At 40.6% G+C, this 9,621-nt stretch overlaps 1 protein-coding gene and 1 pseudogene across 2 annotated transcripts; one reads left to right on the forward strand and one right to left on the reverse strand.

Annotated features, from left to right (window-relative positions):
• Positions 1–862: 862 nt before the first annotated feature.
• On the reverse strand, positions 863–2,498 carry LOC116201399 (annotated as a pseudogene).
• Positions 2,499–4,432: 1,934 nt separating this feature from the next.
• LOC116199983 (CCR4-NOT transcription complex subunit 10) lies at positions 4,433–9,407 on the forward strand. Of its 2 annotated transcripts, none has more exons than XM_031530605.1 (6): positions 4,433–4,902; positions 5,565–5,651; positions 6,048–6,233; positions 6,365–6,451; positions 6,536–6,607; positions 7,049–9,407. In XM_031530605.1, the coding sequence occupies exons 1-6, from the start codon at positions 4,723–4,725 to the stop codon at positions 8,972–8,974; spliced, it is 2,538 nt and encodes an 845-aa protein (XP_031386465.1). In that variant the 5' UTR covers positions 4,433–4,722; the 3' UTR covers positions 8,975–9,407. The 2 variants fall into 2 exon arrangements, with proteins under 2 accessions (XP_031386465.1, XP_031386466.1); XM_031530606.1 differs by having other exon boundaries at positions 6,087–6,233.
• The last annotated feature ends 214 nt before the right edge of the window (positions 9,408–9,621 follow it).

Genomic DNA, 9,621 nt, shown 5'->3' on the forward strand with positions numbered 1-9,621 from the left:
GGTGGACCCTATCCACTTCAGCTTTGTGAGAGGGGGTGGGTTCTTCTAGGTATGGGATGGGGTTTTGGGTGGGTGGGGATTTTCTTATTTAAAAAAAGGAAAAAAAATGACCTGCTAACCTTCTATGGTAGGTCACTCATAAAAGACAAAAAAAAAAAAACTGAAATTTCAGTTGACGGCCAGAATTGCCGAACTTTCTTCCTCGCATTTTGGCTCGTGATTGGACATACTGGCGCGATTGAACATGTTGGTTTTTGCACGGAAAAGAAGGTGTTGCAAAGCAGTCACGCCGAGGCATTGGTCTCCTTTAGTTGGTAATTCGACCATTGTCCTATCTTGAAACCGGTAAAGGTGTAAATATGATTCTACTTGTATGTCAGTTGAACTTATTGATGACTTGTCAAACGAAATCATACTTCATTTCATTTACAACACAATATTTACTTTTGTTTTCCTGATTGTTTTCTTTTCAGAGCCCTTGAAGGCCGAAAGAAAGTGGATATCACAACTTCTGTTAACGCAAGAGTTCTGGACATTTAACTTGGGGCTACGATCAAAAGCTCGTGTCCAAGGTGGACTTGCGGGTGCTGGCTTAGTTGCTACTGTAATAGCATAAGCAACATGGTCTTCGCTGTATCTTAGGGCTATTTGACGAGGATGGCACATAATTATTCATCAAATGCACAGAGGGAATCTCACACCGATTCAGTTGGGCATGTATTTTCTCTCTGTTGGGGAAGGGACATTTTGCTGCTGATTGAAGATTGAACTTGCTTCTAACAATATATCGAGCTTCGGCCCGTGTTTGAACTAAAAAAAGTTAAAAGATCTGAATTATGAATCAAGAAAAACAGGAAAATAAACGAAAAGGAATTTCTCTACCAAACTTAAGCACACTAAAACATGCAAAATATGCCCGAAACTTTTTCGGCTTTTCTCTTGACAGACAACGCCTGCTTAATAGTACAGCAAGCAAGCTTTCTCCCTGCCAGAGAAACGGTTGTGCAGAGGGAAGTTCGAAACACATTTCCATGAAGCACTAAATTACATGCTAATGCATTCTATGATCTCTACAGAGGTAAAATGTGCCTCTAGGTGTTCCCCAGTCACGGACATAGTTCATGGCTCCGGTGTCTGATGTGCCCTTTGTGAGAGTAATAGTGGGACTCAAGCTCCTTTAGACTTGCAGCTGCCTCTTCTGCAATTCTAGATAAGAGACGATCTGAATTTTCTCCATGTTGGTCGAACTCTGATATTCTCTGTTCAACATGGTCATTCAAAGAAGCAAATCCAGAAAAAAAAAAAAAGCTGTTTGCTTCAACTCCGGGACCAACTTGAGCAGCGAATCAGCAGCTTGAACCTGTCAGGCAAGGTAGCAAGTAGAAGCCAAGTAAGTGTCCGGGCATTAAGGTAGGGTTGCACCATGGCTTTTACTCATTTTAGGATCAGGTAATTAGTCCCTAAGCCTAAGATGTCCTGAAAATACGTTTTCCCAGGTTCATTTGCCGATGAAAGCTAGAATTGGAACTCCTTATTCACCATCAGCTGAGGACAGGGAAGAAACTCTCTGCACGTACACCTCTAAATCGTAGGATGCAAGAAATGAGAGTTCATGACCATTATTGAAGCACGCATTTCCATCATGAAAGCTTCCTGTGAATTTCTGACTGGTGGATCATTCACCTACAGTACGTCAGAACAGAAATAGATAAGTCAAATGCAGGTGTTATGTACATACTAAAGATTTGCAGCTGAATTCAGCAGCCACATTCAGATCATATGTTGATCACTGGTGAAAAGGATCACTTTTGACGGATATTATACAGCTCACTATTTATCGAAACAGTGAGTAACAATATGTCCCATGCTGCTACTTAGTGGAAAATGCGTTTATATGCTCAATTGAATGTCCTCTACCGTAACAATGACCAAATAGTCCTATAGGTAAATGAATCATCGTCAAAAGCAAAGACTCCCCATAACTAATTAACTAGAGGGATCCGAACATACTCTAGCAACATTCACGAGGTGGTTGAAATTGTCAACGATATTTCCGAACATACTCCCACTCCCCAGTGCTCCACCTCCTCCTCCTCTGTTCATTATCTGCACATGATCTTTCATACATATAATTATACAAGTCTACACTTGAATGCAACACAACCAGTAGAGAATAACCCATTCTGTAAAGATTCTTGTGATGATATAAAATTGGCTTTGGTAATTAAAACACCAAGTGGAGCTCCTGCTGCGCTTCACAATGCAAATGACAACCTTCTACATAAAGAACATAGTGTGGTACATATGACTGTGGGTATAACCGACACAACCGCTTTGAACATTGTCAAAAGAGCCCAGCAGTGGAGAACCACCTACTACCTAAGTCTAAAGCTATTATAAAAGGCCTTAAACTATACATGCGATTGAGATCATAATGCACGCAATCAGGAACATTGGGCAAATTAACAAAATAATCCAGCACAAGTACAGTCTTACAAGAAAACTACAAGATCAAAATGAAATGTTCGGTCAGCATGTTGACCTTTACCAGCATTCCTAGCTGCTTTGGCCGCGTTTGGTGCTAAGAAATGGGAAAGGAAATGTGATGGAAACCCCTCCGGTAGTATCATTCACTATTGACAGTTCCCTCCCTGCCACTTCGCTTAACTTTCTATATGCACCAATACCTCAGCAAGTCTCCAGATTATGCTAAAAGACACCACTTTTTCCTATGAATTCCAGCAAAAGTCGCTATCTTTTCGGTCGTGCTCCCCGACTAACATCCCATTTCCACGTTATAAACTTATCCGAGTATCTAACAGTACCGCAAAATGAAAAATTGGAGAAATGGTCTGATGTGACTGAAGTTTTTTCAGATGCAACGAGCATCAAATGATTCTGATTAGCTAAAGGCCCCACCCAGGGAAGCTCTTTCACCGACCCTTCGTCAACTAACCGGAAAATCCGAGCTGAATTAAGCATATCGATCTATCTAGAGGGAGCTGATGAAAAAAGAGAATCAGACTGAGGTCGTTCGTTTGGAAATGGAGTAGAGTTACTATATTTATATATATTTAATTGAGTTTATAATAACAAGGTGGAGAGAAAATAAAAAAAATAATGATTGTATTATTGAATTATGGAAAAAAAGTGGAAAAAATAATAAATAGTTAAGAGAAAGTAATGATTGTATTGTCGAATTTTGAAAAAAAGTAATGAATAGTTGAGAGAATTTAGTATTAAAAATCGAATTGAATTGTTAAAAAATTATAAAAAAGGAAAATGTAATAATTATATTGTTGAATTGAAGATAAGTGGAATTAAATGGAACAGAGTTAAAAAAAATTCCGAAACCAAAGAAAGCCATTCGATCACTGATTTCCTTGGACTGCGGAATTGAAGAGACCGAGGAGTTCCTTCTGGCTTCGGGATCAAATCGTGGCCGTGAAGTGGGATCGAAGAGGAGAGGGAACGGAAAGACACAGAGCTTCTGAGGATGCAAAGAGGAACGAGGGACGTTGCAGGTTGTCGAGGTTTATCAATGGAGACTGATCTATCGAAAAATCGAAAAAGAAAAAAGGAGACTGGGCCTGGGCCTGGTCCTGGGCCAGTTGGGCTGGGGTTGGGCTTGAAGTTATCGGAGGGGAAAGAAGACTTGGAGGTGGGCTTGGGAGTAAACTTATATGGAACATGGAATTGTAGTCCTCATCATATATTTGATCCCGTTTTGAACGAACAACAACGTTTTGCAAATCGAAAATGATCGAAAACCTTGCTTGGCTCATTGGAAGTCGATTCATCGATTCAGGGGCCCGATTACTTAGTTATAGTTCGGGCAATCCCAAGAGTATCGACGTGTTTCGAAAATGATAATTCCAAGTTATTTTACGGATCTAAGTCGACTATGCAGTCTGATTATCAACAACATGAATTATGGGCAGTTTTTGAACTACATGTAGACTTGACAACATTTGAGCTACCATGCAATTGACTATATTCCCAACAAAAAAGATCATGTTTCTAGGAGGGGTACAACTTCAATAAGCTAATAATAAATACGTTCCATCTCGATAATATATATTTTTTTCCTATTGTATATAATTTTAAATACACGAAATTAACTTACATTATAAAAAACGATAATTCTTTTTGTTATAGATGGGCTTTTTTTTTATATATTAATTGATTTCTTATGAGATTATGATACGTTTTTAATTTACTGGACATATTGAGATCCTTTCATACATCAACTTAGTAGAGTACATTTATTTTTGAGGTCGATTTATCGCTAAATCATATTCTCGTTATTTGCAAACTAGATTTGATATTTATTTCATAAATTACACATTACAATAAATTGAATTTAAATCCCCAAATACGAAACTAAAATGTTTTTCTTTTTTTGGAAAAAAACCTCTCTTCTTCCTCCCCTACTCCTCTCTCTCTCTCTCTCTCTCGCTTCTCTCTCATCAGTCCTCCAAATTTTTTCGACGAAATATCTCTCTTCGTTCTCTCTGCAATCTTCTTCTTCTGATCTTCAGCCAATAAGCCCCTCTTCTCTCTCTCTCTCTCTCTCTCTCTCTCTCTCTCTCTCTCTCCCCCGGATTTCTGCTGGCGGATTCTCAAATCTCACAGCGCTCTCCCTCCGCCTCGACTCAATCCCATCCTTTCCAGCTAGGGTTTGGCATTTCTGAACTCGCTGTCCACTGATCAACCCGGATAATGGATTCGCGAGATTCGTCAGCAACGTCCAATTCGGTCGTGAATCCGTCGGCGGACGAGGAAGGTGCCCCGTTCTCCGCTGTTGCTAAGGAGGCCGCCCTGCTGTTCCAGTCCCGCAAGTACACTGAGTGCCTCGAGCTCCTGCATCAGCTGGCGCAGAAGAAGGAGCACGATCCTAAGGTCCTTTACCCCCTCGTTTGCTGTGCATTTATTTAGCTCTGTGCATGTTTGAGTGTCCGTTTGGGTGAATTCCTCTGCTTTCGAGTGGGTTCGAATAATTTGACTTTGAACTTGATCGAGGATTCAAGTTGATTTTTCAGTTTCTGATTGGAGTTTTGTGGTCGATTGTATATGCTCCGAGTGTTCATTTGAAGTAGTTTTCAAATGCTGATTGAAGTTGATGCTCACAAAATTGTGCTAAAAACAGTTGCTTAGGCGAGTGTTTTGATGCTTGAGTGGTAGGGCTGCTAGAGAATGCGGCATGAAATTAAATCTTTTTTTTTTTTGTTTAATCTTCTTTTGATATTGAGATTTTTGAGCTTATTTTGGACAAGCTGATGATGCTCGGGATGAATACCCGGGTATTCTGTCTTTTCCGATAGATCTTTTCTTTATAGAAGACTTGTATGCATTAGAATCATTGTTGTCATTATCCTTTTCCAGTGCTATAATCTTTGTTTCAGTTATGCAAGTAGAAATGCTGCATCACGTTTGGGTTGAATTTCATATGTGTCCATCTCTTCCTTCTGGTGTATCATCAAGGCATGCATGACATGCTTAAATGGCTGTTCTGGTCCAATGATTTTGGTCAAAGTTTTGAGTATCTGGTATTACAATTGCAGGTCCTTCATAATATTGCAATCACAGAATTCTTTTGGGATGGTTGCTCAAATCCGAGGAGATTGATTGAAGTACTTAGTGATGTCAAGGTATTGTACTCTTGCCATCTTCACCGTGGAAAGACACAAATGATATATCAGAAAGATGCTGTATGTATTGTAAACTTTCATTCTACTTCTGGATAATGCGGTCTTTCTTTTTAAATTCAAGGTGATGCTCACTTTGGTTCTCCAAATTGTATGACTAGCCAATGGGTTTAAATGCATGCTACTTTTTCTGTTATCTCAAAGTTTGTCACTTTGGATGGATTTCTACTCAAGTTTAGATGATATAGATTTTATTATATATTGCCTCTTAAATTGTAAGACACGTGAGTATGATGTGAACTAAAGATTATGCTGTGCTTTAAGCTTTTGAGGATCAGAATCTTGTATCTGTTTTTGACCTAATGGTGATTTAGTTTCTTTCTATGGGTGTCGATTCAGAGAAAGAGTGAAGTGCTTGCCCGTACATCTTTGGAACAGGTTGAGGCCACTAGCAATGCTGGTAGCAGGGGCACCTTGGGTAGCAAGGGAAATGCTTCAGCTCCAGAGCATCAAATATCTGTTGCGAATAATACTAGTATCTTCTATGTGGATGAATTTGATCACTCCGTGGCTATACTAAACATTGTATGTCACCTCAGTTATCTCGGAGTATTATTTTTCTTAAATTGGTCTAGTTGATGATATCATGTTACTTTCTTCAGTAATTTTGTTTTGCATCAAACTGACTTGCATGTCCAATGATTTTTCTTATGTAGGCAGTCATTTGGTTCCACCTATCTGAATATTCGAAGGCGCTTTCAATTCTCGAACCATTGTACAATAAAATACAACCAATTGATGAGGTATAAAGGATATGGAGTTTCCACCATCTGTCTCTGCTTGATTGGTTCTATTGATGTCTTAAATCACTCTTAAATTGTCTGCAGACTATTGCTCTTCATATTTGCCTCTTGTTACTGGATGTGGCCCTAGCCTGTCATGACATAGCAAAATCTGCGGTAAGTTTTAACTTCTCAAGTAGTCCTTTATTTGCACTGGGGCCAGGTTTATATATCATTATTGCTTCAGGACAGCATGTGACCCCTTCATTATTGGGTCAAATTTGCTGGGTCATGTTAAACTGAGGATGCAGCAAGAAACGTTTGTGTTCATGCTTAGTTAAGCAACATATTCTCTTAAAAGTTTATGCTGGTAGGGGCAGAACTGGTGTGTATCAGGCGTGCTTTTACACTGATATTTCCAATGTACACGCTGGTTTTGATCCTCACTTCAGATTTATATCTGATGGCTGTGACTTTGCACATCCTTTCCTGGATATTGGTCTTTCTTTACAGCTCATAAGATTTGGATTTTGTCTTTTCTGGTTGCAAAAGTATGCATTGTCTGCATATATTGTGGCCTTTGTAATTTTTTTTTCTTTGCTGGGTCATGATATCCAGGATGTACTCAATTATCTTGAAAAACCTCTCGACAATGGGACCGCAATTCAGCAACAGTCTGCTAACCTAGTTGTGAAGTCATCATCAGTTCCCAGCAATTCAGCAGTTGCTGATAATTCTGATCTAGGGACAAGCGCTGGTTTAAATACCTCAGATAAGTCTTTGGCAAGGACATTGTCCGATGAGACCCTTGACTATGAATCTATGATGTCAGCGCTGGACATTGGTGGGCATAATCTAGGGAGTTCACAGGCTCTCTCATCTTCAAACAACTTCTCGAGGAGTGTGTTCGATAAGTCTCTTCCATCTGTGGATCTTAAGCTTAAGTTGCAACTTTACAAAGTCCGATTCTTGCTGCTCTCTGGGAATCTGAAAGCCGCAAAACGAGAGGTCAAGGGTGCCATGAATGCACGTGGAGATTCCTCCATTGCTATCCTCCTGAAGTCACAGCTTGAGTATGCTCGTGGGAACTACCGTAAAGCAATCAAGCTTTTGATGGCTCTGGAAAATCGAACTGAAGGAGCTATTGGGAGCATGTTCTTCAACAATCTTGGATGTATTTACCATGAGTTGGCGAAGTTCCATACTGCGAGCATATTTTTCACCAAAGCCTTGACTAGTAGTTCCTCTCTTCGGAAGGAGAAGCCTCTAAGGCTATCCACTCTCTCGCAGGATAAGTCACTCTTCATCTCTTATAACTGTGGCGTTCAGAATTTGGCCAGTGGGAAACCTGTTCTTGCTGCTCGCTGTCTTCTTAAGGCTCAGACAGCTTTCTATAACAAGCCCCTGTTTTGGTTCCGTCTTGCTGAGTGTTGTCTCATGGCTTCAGAGATGGGCCTTCTAAAAAATGGCGGAGTTTCTTTGGAAAGTTCGGAACTGAAACTGTATGTTATAGGCAAGGGCAAATGGAGGCGGCTTGCTATAAAAGACGAGAGCTCCCGAAATGGGCTTTCACATTCTGCTGAAAAAACTGATTGGTCTATTAGCAGTAACGATGGACAGCCTAAGCTATCTCTTTCCCTCGCTCGACTATGCCTCTATAATGCCCTCCACATATTGAGTTCTTGCGAATCGGGTCTACACAGCAGTTCGTCTTCGCCTCTTGATTCTTCAGAGGTAAATGACTCAAGTGAAACCAGGAATGTAAACCACAAGATCTTGCAAGGTGTAGAGGCCAAGTTATCTGCTATGAACCTTGGACTTAGTCAAGTTACTTCAAATGGTGACACAAAAGAGCAAAAGGCAGTAGTGAGCCAGGAGCTGATTTCTAGCTCACTCTCCATTTACGAAGAAACTTCTCGAAGGAAAAACAAGATAGTCAAGGAGGCAGTTACTGCTAACCAAGCATTTGTCGAGTTGGAGTTGGAGAATCCAATTGGAGCTTTGTCGTGCGCAAGATCTCTCTTGCAAATTCCTGACTGTTCGAGGGTCTATGCCTTTCTAGGTCATATGTATGCAGCGGAGGCTCTCTGCTTGCTAAACAGGCCAAGCGAAGCCTCTGAGCATTTGTCTGTCTACTTAGCGGAAGGTAAAAACATGAGGCTCCCATTCACTGAAGAAGACTTTGAGCAATGGCGAGTGGTAAAGAACTCGGAGTGTGAAGAAACAAATAATGGAGGAGGCCCTGTTAGTTCAATTATCTCACGGTCTGAGGAGCCGCAGATTCTTACCTTCCTCAAGCCTGAGGAGGCCCGTGCAGCCCTTTATGTGAATCTTGCTGCCAAATCTGCCATGGATGGGGAGCTTCAGAAGGCCCTCGAGTTGGTCAATCAAGCACTGGTAATGTCAGCGAATAGTCGAGAAGCCCTACTAACTTCCGTGTACATTCACCTCGCATTGGGAAATTCTCGAGAAGCTCTCTCCAAGTTAAAACAGCTAAGTCGTGTGAGGTTCCTTCCTTTTCCAGTTTCGAGCGAATCTTCGTGATGACCTTTCCTTTTTATTCCTGCGGAGACATGTCGGGTTCGGTTGTGTCATTTAGCGCTTAGATAGCATTAGATGGATGGAAACCCGAATGGGAAATGTAACATAATATAGATTCTTTTCAGATAATAAGTTTTTCTTTTTTCTTTTATCTTTTCTTTTCCTCATTTCCCTTTCGATTTTTGATATCTAGGGTTTCATCTGGTTGGTGTGGCGGAGTCTTCGTGTAGGTTTAGTCGATGTTTGCCCACCAATTTAAGTGAGAGAGGTGCTGTAGTAGTTCTGATTCAAATTTCTGTTGCTCTACTGGCTAAGGTTGTTAGTTTGTATTTTGAGGGATAGGTAAGGCGTTACTATGTGCCATTAACATCTAAAGGGGGCTCATTTTTCATCAAATTTTTTTTCGGATTTGGAATGATATCTTCTTTCTATGAGCTATCAAAGTCTCTCGACTCATGGTGCTCCATCGACACATGTTTTCATCCACACCTTGGTGTCATGGGAGTGTCGTGCGCTTGCATCTCCGAGCTCTTCGAGATCCGGACTGTTATAGCTTCTGTTGATCTTAATCGAAACAAGTTTTCATTTGTTGGTTTGCTCTTTCGGAACTAGGTCTCACTCACTTGTTTGGCTTCCTATTTCTGAAATTG

This window comes from Punica granatum, chromosome 3 (assembly GCF_007655135.1).
Source record: "Punica granatum isolate Tunisia-2019 chromosome 3, ASM765513v2, whole genome shotgun sequence".
In the NCBI taxonomy this organism is placed as follows: Eukaryota; Viridiplantae; Streptophyta; class Magnoliopsida; order Myrtales; family Lythraceae; genus Punica; species Punica granatum.

What these genes read in the sequence shown, in the direction of transcription:
- LOC116199983 (XM_031530605.1), top strand. Translation starts at nt 4,723, where the DNA reads ATGGATTCGCGAGATTCGTCAGCAACGTCCAATTCGGTCGTGAATCCG. An exon ending in AGAAGGAGCACGATCCTAAG is followed by an intron (nt 4,903 to 5,564) that starts GTCCTTTACCCC and finishes TTACAATTGCAG; the next exon opens with GTCCTTCATAATATTGCAAT. An exon ending in AAATACAACCAATTGATGAG is followed by an intron (nt 6,452 to 6,535) that starts GTATAAAGGATA and finishes AATTGTCTGCAG; the next exon opens with ACTATTGCTCTTCATATTTG.